The 17957-nt window shown below is 44.0% G+C and overlaps 1 protein-coding gene across 1 annotated transcript in view; it reads right to left on the bottom strand.

The window, feature by feature from the left end:
• dock4b (dedicator of cytokinesis 4b) overlaps positions 1-17957 on the bottom strand; it is a gene marked incomplete at its 3' end in the record, with an annotated part of 397129 nt that overhangs the window by 133251 nt on the left and 245921 nt on the right. The window contains 3 exon segments of the mRNA XM_084331105.1: positions 4135-4233; positions 7622-7756; positions 13630-13772. Of these exon segments, the coding sequence (XP_084187231.1) occupies positions 4135-4233; positions 7622-7756; positions 13630-13772 (377 nt within the window).

The raw sequence follows: 17957 nt of genomic DNA, 5'->3' as shown, positions 1-17957 counted from the left end.
GTTGTTGTGTAGTGTTCATTGTTCGTTTAGCAGCCTGATGGCCTGGGGATAGAAGCTTCTTCTGAGTCTTTCTGTGCTCGCCTTGAGACTCCGGTATCGCTTGCCTGACCGCAGCAGTTCAAAGAGGCAGTTGTTCGGGTGACTGGAGTCTTTAATGATTCTCTTAGCCTTGCCCTTGCAACGCTTGTTGTAAATGTTCTGGAGGGTGGGGAGCCCCCCTCCAATTGTGCGTTCGGCTGAACGTGTCACTCTTTGTAGTCTGCTTCGGTCTTGTGCAGTGCTATTACCAAACCAGGAGGTGATGTTGCCGGTCAAGATGCTCTCTATTGTACATGAGTAGAAGTTCTTAAGGATCTTCTGACTGACTTGGAACTTCCTTAGGCGCCTGAGGAAGTAGAGGCGTTGTCGTGCCTTCTTCACAACACTGTCAATGTGTGTGGTCCATGTCAAGTCCTCGGATATGTAGGCTCCGAGGTACTTAAAGCTGTTGACTCTCTCAACCGGTGCCCCGTCGATGCTGAGGGGGCTGTAGTCCTTGACCCCCGACCTCCTGAAGTCCACAATCATCTCCTTTGTTTTGCTGACGTTCAGGGAGAGGCTGTTTTCCTGTTTTCGTGGACCTCGTTCCTGGGGTGAGGCCTCATCATCTCTCTCTATAGTTCCACGGGAGGATGCCCGTGTTCTCACTCCGTTCCCCTTGGACCCCCTGTTTGCTGTGTTGCCCGTCGGCAGCGTTCTGGTGAGGGTGTACGAGACCAGAGTCCGAACTTTCGTTTTCATTCATGGACTCAAGACGATATTCCTGTGTACTTTTTGTTCGCCCTTTTTAAAGGGACAGCGCTGCATTTTTGTTGTTTCTTGGACTCTAGTGTATTTCACCCTTAAAGGATCAGTGCCGCTTTTTGTGTGTAAATAAATCATGCCCTTGTTTTTGGCTAAACTCTGAATACCGGTCTGTGTCGTGCTATTGGGGTCGCTTATACAAACCATAACAATTTTGGATGAAATCATCAAACGATTATGATATCATCTCTCTGCTTTCACCTTTTGCTGACCTTCATTGTTTGTTTGTTGTATTGGTTGTCCTTTTTTTTCTTTTTTCTATTGTCTGTTAACTGCCTGAGCTGTTACTGGATACCTGAATTTCCCCAAGGGGATTAATAAAGTATCTATCTATCTATCTATCTATCTATCTATCTATCTATCTATCTATCTATCTATCTATCTATCTATCTATCTATCTATCTATCTATCTATCTATCTATCTATCTATCTATCTATCTATCTATCTATCTATCTATCTATCTATCTATCTATCTATCTATCTATCTATCTATCTATCTATCTATCTATCTATCTATCTATCTATCTATCTATCTATCTATCTATCTATCTATCTATCTATCTATCTATCTATCTATCTATCTATCTATCTATCTATCTATCTATCTATCTATCTATCTATCTATCTATCTATCTATCTATCTATCTATCTATCTATCTATCTATCTATCTATCTATCTATCTATCTATCTATCTATCTATCTATCTATCTATCTATCTATCTATCTATCTATCTATCTATCTATCTATCTATCTATCTATCTATCTATCTATCTATCTATCTATCTATCTATCTATCTATCTATCTATCTATCTATCTATCTATCTATCTATCTATCTATCTATCTATCTATCTATCTATCTATCTATCTATCTATCTATCTATCTATCTATCTATCTATCTATCTATCTATCTATCTATCTATCTATCTATCTATCTATCTATCTATCTATCTATCTATCTATCTATCTATCTATCTATCTATCTATCTATCTATCTATCTATCTATCTATCTATCTATCTATCTATCTATCTATCTATCTATCTATCTATCTATCTATCTATCTATCTATCTATCTATCTATCTATCTATCTATCTATCTATCTATCTATCTATCTATCTATCTATCTATCTATCTATCTATCTATCTATCTATCTATCTATCTATCTATCTATCTATCTATCTATCTATCTATGTAAAGACGACATTAATTCCCAAAACACGTCTCTCACAGACACCCTACAGTCCTGGGGTGGTAATGCATTCAGGAGATACACATTATACCCCCTCCATACCGGATGAACTTAGTGACCTCGTTTATTTCGCTGTTTCTCTCTCTCTCTTTTTCTTCTTCTTCTCTCTTTCCCCATCTTCCTCAAACCCCTGCCACTAACCTTGCGACTAGACACTTGCTACTGTACTGCAGTGTGACTGACTGAGTTACTCGCTCAAGAGATCGCTAGGTTGGCGACTGAGTGGGTGAGAACAGAAACACATACACACACACACACACACACACACACACACACACACACACACACACACACACACACACACACACACACACACACACACACACACACACACACACACACACACACACACAGATCACCTCCCAGTACAACAGACAGATCTGTGCTACTGCAATGAGTGACTCACTCATGAAGTTGTTTTGAATGTGAGTGGGTGAGGCAATAGATAGATAAATACATATATCTGTCTGTCCTACCCTTAGACAGACAGACAGACAGACAGACAGACAGACAGACAGACAGACAGACAGACAGACAGACAGACAGACAGACAGACAGACAGACAGACAGACAGACAGACAGACAGACAGACAGACAGACAGACAGACAGACAGACAGACAGACAGACAGACAGACAGACAGACAGACAGACAGACAGACAGACAGACAGACAGACAGACAGACAGACAGACAGACAGACAGACAGACAGACAGACAGACAGACAGACAGACAGACAGACAGACAGACAGACAGACAGACAGACAGACAGACAGACAGACAGACAGACAGACAGACAGACAGACAGACAGACAGACAGACAGACAGACAGACAGACAGACAGACAGACAGACAGACAGACAGACAGACAGACAGACAGACAGACAGACAGACAGACAGACAGACAGACAGACAGACAGACAGACAGACAGACAGACAGACAGACAGACAGACAGACAGACAGACAGACAGACAGACAGACAGACAGACAGACAGACAGACAGACAGACAGACAGACAGACAGACAGACAGACAGACAGACAGACAGACAGACAGACAGACAGACAGACAGACAGACAGACAGACAGACAGACAGACAGACAGACAGACAGACAGACAGACAGACAGACAGACAGACAGACAGACAGACAGACAGACAGACAGACAGACAGACAGACAGACAGACAGACAGACAGACAGACAGACAGACAGACAGACAGACAGACAGACAGACAGACAGACAGACAGACAGACAGACAGACAGACAGACAGACAGACAGACAGACAGACAGACAGACAGACAGACAGACAGACAGACAGACAGACAGACAGACAGACAGACAGACAGACAGACAGACAGACAGACAGACAGACAGACAGACAGACAGACAGACAGACAGACAGACAGACAGACAGACAGACAGACAGACAGACAGACAGACAGACAGACAGACAGACAGACAGACAGACAGACAGACAGACAGACAGACAGACAGACAGACAGACAGACAGACAGACAGACAGACAGACAGACAGACAGACAGACAGACAGACAGACAGACAGACAGACAGACAGACAGACAGACAGACAGACAGACAGACAGACAGACAGACAGACAGACAGACAGACAGACAGACAGACAGACAGACAGACAGACAGACAGACAGACAGACAGACAGACAGACAGACAGACAGACAGACAGACAGACAGACAGACAGACAGACAGACAGACAGACAGACAGACAGACAGACAGACAGACAGACAGACAGACAGACAGACAGACAGACAGACAGACAGACAGACAGACAGACAGACAGACAGACAGACAGACAGACAGACAGACAGACAGACAGACAGACAGACAGACAGACAGACAGACAGACAGACAGACAGACAGACAGACAGACAGACAGACAGACAGACAGACAGACAGACAGACAGACAGACAGACAGACAGACAGACAGACAGACAGACAGACAGACAGACAGACAGACAGACAGACAGACAGACAGACGGGTAGGTCTTGGTCTTACCCTCAGGTCATCCTTGCTGGTGAAGGCCTGTAGCAGCTGCTGGTAATGTCTGTCACTCATCTGCCTGAGCAGAGCCAGCAGGCAGGCCACAAACTCCCCCTGGAACCAGCACCCACAACCACCATCATCATCATCATCATCATCATCATCATCATCATCATCATCATCATCATCATCATCATCATCATCATCATCATCATCATCATCATCATCATCATCACCATCATCATCATCACCATCATCATCATCACTGCCACCACCACCATCATCATCATCATCATCATCATCATCATCATCATCATCATCATCATCATCATCATCATCACTGCCACCATCATCATCATCATCATCATCATCATCATCATCATCATCATCATCATCATCATCACCACCACCATCACTGCCACCATAATAATAATAATTATAATAATAATACATTTTATTTGGAGGCGCCTTTCAAAACACCCACGGTCACCTTACAGGGCATAACAAAAAGTCATCTGTGATATGTAAACCACAGTAATTTTATAATGGTATACTCACTTACTTACACAATGCACACATAATGTATGTGACACACATACTGTCACTGTACACATACTGTCACTGTACACATACTGTAACTGTACACACATACTGTCACTGTACACACATACTGTAACTGTACACATACTGTAACTGTACACACATACTGTCACTGTACACACATACTGTCACTGTACACACATACTGTCACTGTACACACATACTGTCACTGTACACACATACTGTCACTGTACACATACTGTCACTGTACACACATACTGTCACTGTACACATATACTGTCACTGTACACATATACTGTCACTGTACACATACTGTCACTGTACACACATACTGTCACTGTACACACATACTGTCACTGTACACACATACTGTCACTGTACACACATACTGTCACTGTACACATACTGTCACTGTACACATACTGTCACTGTACACATACTGTCACTGTACACACATACTGTCACTGTACACACATACTGTCACTGTACACACATACACACATACTATCACTGTACACACATACTGTCACTGTACACACATACTGTCACTGTACACATAATGTCACTGTACACATACTGTCACTGTACACATAATACTGTCACTGTACACATACTGTCACTGTACACATACTGTCACTGTACACACATACTGTCACTGTACACATACTGTCACTGTACACATACTGTCACTGTACACATACTGTCAATTTACACATACTGTCACTGTACACACATACTGTCACTGTACACATACTGTCACTGTACACATAATGTCACTGTACACACATACTGTCACTCTACACATACTGTCACTGTACACATACTGTCACTGTACACACATACTGTCACTGTACACACATACTGTCACTGTACACATACTGTCACTGTACACACATACTGTCACTGTACACATATACTGTCACTGTACACATACTGTCACTGTACACACATAATGTCACTGTACACATACTGTCACTGTACACACATACTGTCACTGTACACATACTGTCACTGTACACACATACTGTCACTGTACACATACTGTCACTGTACACATACTGTCACTGTACACATACTGTCAATTTACACATACTGTCACTGTACACACATACTGTCACTGTACACATACTGTCACTGTACACATAATGTCACTGTACACACATACTGTCACTCTACACATACTGTCACTGTACACATACTGTCACTGTACACACATACTGTCACTGTACACACATACTGTCACTGTACACATACTGTCACTGTACACACATACTGTCACTGTACACATATACTGTCACTGTACACATACTGTCACTGTACACACATACTGTCACTGTACACACATACTGTCACTGTACACATACTGTCACTGTACACACATACTGTCACTGTACACATACTGTCACTGTACACATACTGTCACTGTACACATAATACTGTCACTGTACACACATACTGTCACTGTACACATACTGTCACTGTACACATACTGTCACTGTACACACATACTGTCACTGTACACATACTGTCACTGTACACACATACTGTCACTGTACACATACTGTCACTGTACACATACTGTCACTGTACACATACGTCACTGTACACATACTGTCACTGTACACATACTGTCACTGTACACACATACTGTCACTGTACACATACTGTCACTGTACACATACTGTCACTGTACACATACTGTCACTGTACACATACTGTCACTGTACACACATACTGTCACTGTACACATACTGTCACTGTACACATACTGTCACTGTACACATACTGTCACTGTACACACATACTGTCACTGTACACATACTGTCACTGTACACATACTGTCACTGTACACACATACTGTCACTGTACACATATACTGTCACTGTACACACATACTGTCACTGTACACACATACTGTCACTGTACACATACTGTCACTGTACACATAATACTGTCACTGTACACATACTGTCACTGTACACATACTGTCACTGTACACACATACTGTCACTGTACACATACTGTCACTGTACACACATACTGTCACTGTACACATACTGTCACTGTACACATACTGTCACTGTACACATACTGTCACTGTACATATACTGTCACTGTACACATACTGTCACTGTACACATACTGTCACTGTACACACATACTGTCACTGTACACATAATACTGTCACTGTACACATAATACTGTCACTGTACACACATACTGTCACTACACACATACTGTCACTGTACACACATACTGTCACTGTACACACATACTGTCACTGTACACACATACTGTCACTACACACATACTGTCACTCTACACATACTGTCACTGTACACACATACTGTCACTGTACACATACTGTCACTGTACACATATACTGTCACTGTACACATACTGTCACTGTACACATACTGTCACTACACACATACTGTCACTGTACACATACTGTCACTGTACACATACTGTCACTGTACACATACTGTCACTGTACACATACTGTCACTGTACACATACTGTCACTGTACACATACTGTCACTGTACACACATACATGTACTGTCACTGTACACACATACTATCACTGTACTAGGTTTAGGTTTACTTTATTTGTTCAAGGGGGACAGTGTACATTAATAAAATAATTTACAGATGTAAATGCACCCAATTTTAGCCAAAAGGCTAATTTCCATTGGCAGTCCCCCTGCCAGAAGGTACAGGCTAAAATCCGGTGTAAAAAAATTGTTAGCAATAAAAACAGAATAAAATCAAGATAAATAACATTCGAATAAAAACACAACAAAAGTACATAGACATACGATAGGGATACATGTCATGATGTGCTCTGTCCTTGTGTCCATGACTGTATTGTCACAATACAGTCATGGACACAAGGACAGAGCACATCATGACATATTAAGAGACCCTGATATACGTACAGTGACGTCCTGGAACTGCAGTCTGAGTGCTGGCCCGGTGGGCTGGGGCCGGTTGGTGATCTCCAGGATGGTCCTCAGCAGGACCCTCAGCAGGCTCTCCACGATCAGCTCCACCTCCTCGGACACCGCCGGCTCCTGCCACCAGGGTTCCCACAGACGTGGCAAAAATGTAATTCAAGGAATTTCAAGTACTTTTCCAAGATCTGTTTTTTATATTTTAAAATGGCATTTAACACTAGCACAGCCGACAAGGGGTCACATGACCCCGAGGCATTTTCAATAAATGTATCCTCGTCACTCGGTCGAGCTCCAGCTCTGTCACTCAATGACTTTTCCTAAAAGTACCCGTTTTATCTGGCACGGTTTCTGACATTTCAAATGACTTCAGGAAAATGTCATTAGAACGTTATTCCACATAATGGGCCGTTGGAACAGACGAAAGTCACAGCACTTTGCGAGCGTCTAGCGCAGGGGTGGCCAACCTGTGGCTCGTGAGCCGCATGTGGCTCTTTGCCCGTCAATGTGTGGCTCTTCCATAAAAAAAAATTATTAAAAAGATTTATAATATATATATATATATTTTTTGTACATTTTCTTTTTTTATGTCACTCAAACCTACATTTCATTGCATTGTGGTACACCTCATATTTTTATATTCAGAGGTAATTATATAGTTTACACTGTTTATTTTTCTCATATTTCTCATACAAGCTGTCGGGTCATCTGACCCGTTCCTGGCGGGAATTAGTGGCATTTTCTCCATGGCTGTGCTAGTGTTAAAAAGGATACAATTCACTTTTAAATGCTGTTTTATGAAACACAGCTTCAGGTGATTCATTGTCATCCCGCCAAAATAAATGAGCAGCTATAGATTTAGAAATTTTTACTTCTTATTTCATCATATAAAAAGGACATTTGTTTAAAATGTCTCCCAAAATCGCATAGGAAATGAAATATGTCCTCCTCTGGGGTGCCATCGAATCGAATCGACCTGTTTCTACGACTAACGGTAATGTACCTAAATATAATTGTGCACAAAAGGATCTTTGACTTTTGGATATATTTTGCACAACACATGGTTCTGAGCTATAGTAGTTCTTAAATCAGACATGTTCTTGATTTTGGTTCATACCATTCGTCAACAGATCCACCTTTCTTTATAAGAAATCATTTACTCTGAATGTCCTGAATATGACACCGTGAACTATTTTTGATAAAACGAATGACAAATTAATGGAAAAATAAAGACTGACATAGCGATTTGTCAGTGCTGTCGTGACATCACACTCTGACATCACACTGAAAAAGATGTTCTACTCTAGAAAAAGAAAAGAAAAGAGAGTGGTAACATTACAGTACTTAGATGAAGACGTCTCTAAAAGATGAATACGTCAACCGTCCCCGAGTTCAATAAAGGTTAGAAAAATAATCGTTCAACCCCCAATGTTATTAACCAAAGGACAGAAGAGGTGACTGCAGAGTCCTCCTGGGAACTGGGAAGGCACTGAGGATCTAAATCACACACATAAAGGTCATCACATTTATTAAAAAACACAAAGTATTTATATTAGGGATGTCCGATATTATCGGCCTACCGATATTGGCATTGAAATGTAATATCGGAAATGATCGGTATCGGTTTATTATTATTTATTATTTCTTTTTCTTTTACATTTATTTAACCTTTATTTACCCAGGCAAGCAAGTAAGAACAAATTCTTATTTTATTTATTGTAAAAAGTATGCATAATGTTGTGTTTTTTGGGGGGGAAACCCTGCATATATCGGTATCGGTTGATATCGGTATCGGAAATTAAGAGTTGGACAATATCGGTATATCGGTTATATGTAAAAAAGCCAATATCGAACATCCCTAATTTATATGTATTTCCAAATGTGCGATGCTTCATCATCAGCAGGTCGTTATTTTCGCTGCCAGTAAGTTAAATATATATTGTAAAAAGTGACAGTGGACAATAGCGCATAATTAATCACTGACAGTAATTTGGAAAAAGGATACTGTAGTAGTATAACATTTGTGCAAGCCAGAAGTTTTTTTTGTTTTTGTTTACATACATTTTGTTCAGAATTATTATGTCCAATTAGACTAGAGGACTTTAACGTCAGTGTCTCTCATCTCCCACTCTGCTGGTTAGATTCTGCACCACTGTGTCGTTCCCTATCTAGTCCACCTGGCCGTGAGGAGCTCTCTGTGATGAACGATCCTGTACACAAAGATTATTCACACTGGGGGTGGCAAGGGTGGCACGGTGCCCAGAGATGGTGTCGTGGTGGAGACCTTCGCCTGTGGAACCATATGTATCCCTGCTGGCCTGGGATCAGATCCTGCCAAAGCCTTCTCTCCAGAGTCTCTCTCTCTCTCTCTCTCTCTCTCTCTCTCTCTGCCTCTCTACTTCTTCTCCACTTGGCTGAATGGATAACGACAAGCCTGAACAACAGTTACCATAGCGACCGGTCGGACACGCACATCCTTAATAAACAGCAACGTGTTTCCTCAAAAGCTTTTGATGACAAAATGCATACTTTTTGCCCAGAATTCCGACAACGCCTTTGTTCTCACAGAGAACCTCAGAACGTTCCCCCACTAACGACAGCTAGACGAGAACAGACGCAGGTCGGCGCGGTGGCCACTCCCACCTCTCGTTGGCCACTCCCACCTCTCGTTGGCCACTCCCACCTCTCGTTGGCCATGACGCGGCGATAACAGGAAGCAGGGGGCGTGGTGTAACACATCACTCCTCCCTTCAACTGTTACAGTAACAGCGAGCCGGAGAGGCGGAGTCGGCCGCACACCTGGTCCTGACGAGCACTGAATACTATCACGCAGGCAGGTTATTTAATGTTGTGATTAAAGTAGGAACAATACACATCTAGAGCCTCCCACACAGAAGAGAGAGAGAGAGAGAGAGATTGATACAGAGAGAGATATAGAGAGATATAGGGCGATATAGATAGATAGATAAAGATAGATATAGAGAGAGATAGAGAGATATAGAGAGAGATAGATATAGAAAGAGAGAGAGAGAGAGAGAGAGAGAGAGAGAGAGAGAGAGAGAGAGAGAGACATAGAGATAGATATAGAAAGAGAGAGAGAGAGAGAGAGAGAGAGAGAGAGAGAGAGAGAGAGAGAGAGAGAGAGAGAGAGAGAGAGAGAGAGAGAGACATAGAGATAGAGCTAGAGAGAGTGTGCCTGTGTGCGTTTGTCTGTTAAAAACTCTGATCTGCTGGGCATCAGACACACGTATTGCTTATCGCTTTACTGGCACTGAATGGTGCCAATTTAGGCAACCAGCTACTGACACACACACAAACACGCACACACACACACACACACAAACAAACACACACACTGGTTAGGGGTGGGACGATACATCGATCCAGATCGATACATCGATGTAATTATCAACGATCGAATCGGATCGATGCGATGTAATAAGATCGATTCATATCGATACTCTTATTTTGAAAATCCTGTGGCGAGTCTCATAACTGATTGTGTTAAATGGGCATATGATATCATCTCATATCGATCGCAGGCACCTGAATCTAATCGTATCGTATTGTATCGTGAGAGACTTTGTGATATCGGCAAATATCGTATCGTTGTCCAAAGAATCGATATCGTATCGTATCATGATGAAACTGGTGATTCCCACCCCTAACACTGGTTGGAGGGTGTGCCAATTGCCCAACTCCCTGCTACATTGATGGGTCTCATCGTTGGACTATCTGCGTGCCAATTTCCACCTTACGGAGAATAACTGACAAAAGCCAACAATCTACAGTGTATTGGCCAGAAAGAAAGAAATACACCAAAAGATACACCATATTTCCAGCTTCACTCAAAGTCACCTTCCAGTTTTGCAGGTGGGTTTAAAAACGTGACCTCGTACTCACAATAGAATAACATTTACATTTACATTTAGTCATTTAGCTGACGCTTTTATCCAAAGCGACTTACAAGTTCTGTACGACAAGCCATCAGGAAGGGCACAACTCTATCAGCTGAGTAACAATGTTCATCAAAGTGTTGAGTGCTACAGTGTAGGTTAGTTTATTAGGACAAGTGCATGACAGTACGGTTAGTTAGGGTTAGATTATAATTTTTTTTTTAAATTCAGATAATGGTTGAAGAAGTGCGTCTTTAGTCGACGACGAAAGATTGGACGGGTTTCGGCTGTCCTAACTGGGGTGGGTAGTTCATTCCACCATTGTGGGGCAAGGACTGAGAATAGGCGACTTCTCTTTGATGACCCTCCCGGAGCTTGGATAGGAGTAGGTCTGAGGCGGCCAGAAGATAACGTTGCATGTTTAAGACGTGGCCTTGTACTCACAGTAGAATAACGTTGCATGTTTAAAAACGTGGCCTCGTACTCACAGTAGAATAACGTTGCATGTTTAAAAACGTGACCTCGTACTCACAGCAGAATAACGTTGGGTTTAAAAACGTGACCTCGTACTCACAATAGAATAACGTTGGGTTTAAGACGTGGCCTCGTACTCACAATAGAATAACGTTGGGTTTAAGACGTGACCTCGTACTCACAATAGAATAACGTTGGGTTTAAGACGTGACCTCGTACTCACAGTAGAATAACGTTGGGTTTAAGACGTGACCTCGTACTCACAATAGAATAACGTTGCAGGTTTAAGACGTGACCTCGTACTCACAATAGAATAACGTTGCAGGTTTAGGACGTGACCTCGTACTCACAATAGAATAACGTTGGGTTTAAAACGTGGCCTCGTACTCACAGTAGAATAACGTTGGGTTTAAGACGTGGCCTCGTACTCACAGTAGAATAACGTTGGGTTTAAGACGTGACCTCGTACTCACAGTAGAATAACGTTGGGTTTAAGACGTGACCTCGTACTCACAGTAGAATAACGTTGCAGGTTTAAAACGTGACCTCGTACTCACAGCAGAATAACGTTGCAGGTTTAAAACGTGACTTCGTACTCACAGTAGAATAACGTTGGGTTTAAGACGTGACCTCGTACTCACAGTAGAATAACGTTGCAGGTTTAAGACGTGGCCTCGTACTCACAGTAGAATAACGTTGGGTTTAAGACGTGACCTCGTACTCACAGTAGAATAACGTTGGGTTTAAGACGTGAACTCGTACTCACAGTAGAATAACGTTGCAGGTTTAAAAACGTGACTTCGTACTCACAGCAGAATAACGTTGGGTTTAAGACGTGGCCTCGTACTCACAGCAGAATAACGTTGCAGGTTTAAAACGTGACCTCGTACTCACAGTAGAATAACGTTGCAGGTTTAAAAACGTGACCTCGTACTCACAGTAGAATAACGTTGCAGGTTTAAAACGTGACTTCGTACTCACAGTAGAATAACGTTGGGTTTAAGACGTGGCCTCGTACTCACAGTAGAATAACGTTGCAGGTTTAAAACGTGGCCTCGTACTCACAGTAGAATAACGTTGCAGGTTTAAAACGTGGCCTCATCAGGGTTCCCAAAGACATTGCAAAATGCAATTCAAGGACTTTCAAGTGCTTTTCCAAGCACTATTTTTCATTTTAAAGGGGCATTTAAAAGGATCCAATTCACTTTTAAATTTGTTTTTTTTGTTGTTGAAAAAAATCTGATCCAAAATGGCTTAAAACCAATTTCCGACAATTAGTTACACTTTAGATAAAAAAAAAAGGAATTTCTTGATTCAGAACAACTTGATCATGGATGAACAAAACTTTCAATGTGAATGGTTGATTTGAATTCCAAGGACTTTTTAATAAGCACCTTGTTAAAAAAATTGCTTTTTTCAAGGAATTCCAGGCCTTGGCTTTTTTTTATTTAAATTTTTTAACCCTTTCACTGCCACACGACAGAAGGTTAGCCCTTTACCGTCGGTTGTGTGATAGCAAAGGGCTAACCTTCTGTATTGTCACAGTGAAAGGGTTAACCGGCTGTCGTGTGGCAGTGAAAGGGTTCAAGGACCTTGTGTGCGTGAACCCTGCCTCATACTCACAGCGGTCGTGCCATCTTCCTCCTCCTTCTTGATGAGCGACAGCATGCTGGTCAGGACGCGAGCGCACGTCACCAGGTCCCTCTGCTCCTGCATGTGGGCCTGCAGCACGCTCAGCACCACGGGCAGCAGGATGCACCGTGAGTCTGCAGCACACACACACACACACGGGCACACACACACACATGGGCACACACACACACACACACACACACACACACACACACACACACACACACACACACGAACACACACACACACCAGTGGAGGTTATTGCATGACAACTAGTGAGGCAGTGCTTCACTAGTAATATACAGACAAAAAAATATATAATAATAATAATAATAATAATAATAATAATAATAATAATAATAATAATAATAATAATAATAATAATAATAATAATAATAATAATAATAATAATAATAATAATAATAATAATAATAATAATAATAGTGATGTACTAGAGGTGTCTTTGTTGATTAGATCATAACTATCTTGCACTGTTTATGCCGTGTGTCCTGTGCATGTTGTGAGGCATTTTACGTGTATGTATGTATTTTTTTTTTGTTTTCTTTTTTTTATTGATCTTTTTCCCCCTCCATTTTCCTCCGATTTTCTCCCATCCCAATGTTAGTCGTTATGCCAATTCCCAATCCCCTTCCTGGTCGCTGCGCACTTACCCCCCACAGTCGGTCTGGGAGAGTGGAGGCTATCACGTGCTTCCTCCGACACACGTCCAGCCAATCAACCGCTTCTTTTCACCTGGCAGCACGGATTCTCATTGAGAGGGCGTAGCGTGTGGAAGGATCACACTATCCCATTCAAGTCCTATCCGCGCTTAGCAGGCGCCCCGACCAAACTGTAGGAGTCGCTGTTTACAACGACCCGGACCCACCCCGCCAGCTTCTCCCACCCTCTAATACTGCCAATTGTATTAGTGTGAACGGCCAGCCAAGCTGGTGACAACCCCGGAGCTGTGAGCTGGATTCGAAGAGGCGAAGTATGTATGTATTTTGAACTCTTGCACTGTTTGTATTTCATGTTTTTTTTGTATAGACTACAGATGGAAATGAGCTTCTGCTAAATCTGGTGCAAACATGTTTTCATGTGACAATGATTCACGTAAATGCACATTTACAGTCTATAAATACAAATACATACAAAATAAAATAACTAATATAATAGTTTAACTTAATACATTGTTGAACTTGATAACTCTTAGGACTGTCTGACTCTTCATAATAAACACTGTTAGGACTGTCTGACTCTTCATAATAAACACTGTTAGGACTGTCTGACTCTTAATAATAAACACTGTTAGGACTGTCTGACTTTTCATAATAAACACTGTTAGGACTGTCTGACTCTTCATAATAAACACTGTTAGGACTGTCTGAGTCTTCATAATAAACACTGTTAGGACTGTCTGACTCTTAATAATAAACACTGTTAGGACTGTCTGACTCTTCATAATAAACACTGTTAGGACTGTCTGAGTCTTCATAATAAACACTGTTAGGACTGTCTGACTCTTAATAATAAACACTGTTAGGACTGTCTGAGTCTTAATAATAAACACTGTTAGGACTGTCTGAGTCTTCATAATAAACACTGTTAGGACTGTCTCTGGTACAGTGTGTTACTACGGTTTGTACCATCATTACTATTTCTACTTGTGAGGATTCGCCTGTCCCTGGACCTTTTTCCTGTGTTTTCCCTGTCTACTCTCCTCTACTCTTCACCAGCCCCCACCCTTGCGATGATTTACTCTCCTCTACTCTTCACCAGCCCCCACCCTTGGACATCGTTGATCCTCTACCTTCACGCACCTGTTGGGAGTTTGCAATCACCTCGGGAGAGTACATAGGTTGCAGACTCCCCTCCAGTCCTTGTCGGGTCGTTCTGTGTTCTGGACTCTGTATCTGTGTCTGTGTTCATGGAGTTCTGTACGTTACCATCCTGTACGTTACCATCACCTGCCGCGTCTCCGGCGTGAGACGACGTGCCAGCCATCACCACCTGTCGCCGTTTGCCTGGAGTGGGACACCGTCTTCGCTCTCTAATTCTCTACGGGAGGTTTTCCAGTGTTCCCACTTCAGACGTCAAGCCGGCTCGTCATCGCTCCCGATTCCACGGGAGGAAGGCGTCTCTTCGTGATCCTCGTTCCTGGGGTGAGGCTCGTCGTCGCTCCCTAGTATTCCACGGGAGGACGGCGTGTGCCCATCCCGTTCCCCTTGGACCCAGGCTCGTCGTCGCTCCCTAGTATTCCACGGGAGGACGGCGTGTTCCCATCCCGGTCCCCTGGGACCCCCTTTGTTCTGCGCTGCCCGTCTGCAGCATCCGAGTAGGGACGAAGAGGATCTCCGTGCCAGGCCTCCGCCGTCGGGCCCCTGTCCCCATGCCAGGCCTCCGCCGTCGGAACCCTGTCCTTTTCCCTGTAAGCAGCTCTGGCCCTCGCCCTGTCCAAGTCCTTAACCCTGTTCTCTGTCCCCGTCTCCAGCCCGCCTCTCCGGGCCTCTGTCCCTGTCCCCCTCTCCAGTGCCCCTGGTCCTGGCCCTGACACTTAGCCCTGGTCCTTAGCCCTGGCCCTTAGCCTTAGTCCCTTAGCCTGTTCGCCTCTTAAAGGCACAGTGCCGCATTTTCCATATTTCATTGACTCTAGTGTTTTTGTGTTTTCCCTTAAAGGGACTGTGCCGCTTTTTGTTCTATAATAAATATTTGCCCTGTTTTGGCTTACTCTCATACCTGTCTTGTGTTGTGCGATTGGGGTCGGTTACAAACCATAACAGTACGACCCGACCAGTCAACGACCCCAGCCAGCACAGACAGTGTATGTGAGTTAGCCCCTGTTAGTTCCCTCTAGTTCCCTCTAACCGACTCTAGCTCCCTCTAGTTCCCCTGTTAGTTCCCCTGTTAGTTCCCCTGTTGACTCCCCTGTTAGCCTTGTTAGCTCCCCTGTTAGCTACCCTGTTTCCCCACAGCTAGGACTGTCCTTCCAGCTAGCTTGTTCTCCTTTGCTAGTCCAGCCCTGTCTGCTAGCCTAGCTCCGGCAGCTAGCGCAGCCTCTATGCTAATGTAGCAGTACAGCTAGCATAGGCCCTGTAGCTAGCAATGCTCTGGCAGCTACCCAGTCCCTCTGCTAGCCCCACTTTAGGTGTAGCTTCCCCTGCTAGCATGGCCCAGTTTTTTTTGTTTGTTTGTTGCTTTGTCATGTCCCCTGCCCCGCTGTCTGATTTTTTGGGTCGCCCGGTGGCTCCCGTGGAGGGGGAGGTACTGTGAGGATTCGCCTGTTCCCTGAGCTTTTCCCTGTCTACTCTCCTCTACTCTTCACCAGCCCCCACCCTTGCGATTATTTACTCTCCTCTACTCTTCACCAGCCCCCACCCTTGGACATCCTTGATCCTCTACCTTCACGCACCTGTTGGGAGTTTGCAATCACCTCGGGAGAGTACATAGGTTGCAGACTCCCCTCCAGTCCTTGTCGGGTCGTTCTGTGTTCTGGACTCTGTATCTGTGTCTGTGTTCATGGAGTTCTGTACGTTACCATCCTGTACGTTACCATCACCTGCCGCGTCTCCGGCGTGAGACGACGTGCCAGCCATCACCACCTGTCGCCGTTTACCTGGAGTGGGACACTGTCTTCGCTCTCTAATTCTCTATGGGAGGTTTTCCAGTGTTCCCACTCCAGACGTCAAGCCGGCTCGTCATCGCTCCCGATTCCACGGGAGGAAGGCGTCTCTTCGTGATCCTCGTTCCTGGGGTGAGGCTCGTCGTCGCTCCCTAGTATTCCACGGGAGGACGGCGTGTGCCCATCCCGTTCCCCTTGGACCCAGGCTTGTCGTCGCTCCCTAGTATTCCACGGGAGGACGGCGTGTTCCCATCCCGGTCCCATGGGACCCCCTTTGTTCTGCGCTGCCCGTCTGCAGCATCCGAGTAGGGACGAAGAGGATCTCCGTGCCAGGCCTCCGCCGTCGGGCCCCTGTCCCCGTGCCAGGCCTCCGCCGTCGGAACCCTGTCCTTTTCCCTGTAAGCAGCTCTGGCCCTCGCCCTGTCCAAGTCCTTAACCCTGTTCTCTGTCCCTGTCTCCAGCCCGCCTCTCCGGGCCTCTGTCCCTGTCCCCCTCTCCAGTGCCCCTGGTCCTGGCCCTGACACTTAGCCCTGGTCCTTAGCCCCGGCCCTTAGCCTTAGTCCCTTAGCCTGTTCGCCTCTTAAAGGCACAGTGCCGCATTTTCCATATTTCCTTGACTCTAGTGTTTTTGTGTTTTCCCTTAAAGGGACTGTGCCGCTTTTTGTTCTATAATAAATATTTGCCCTGTTTTGGCTTACTC

The sequence above is a fragment of the Notolepis coatsorum genome (assembly GCF_963971535.1).
Source record: "Notolepis coatsorum genome assembly, chromosome: 15".
Lineage (NCBI taxonomy): Eukaryota > Metazoa > Chordata > Actinopteri > Aulopiformes > Paralepididae > Notolepis > Notolepis coatsorum.
Note: the sequence above shows the minus strand (reverse complement) of the source record. Positions and strands in the feature narration are given on the sequence as shown.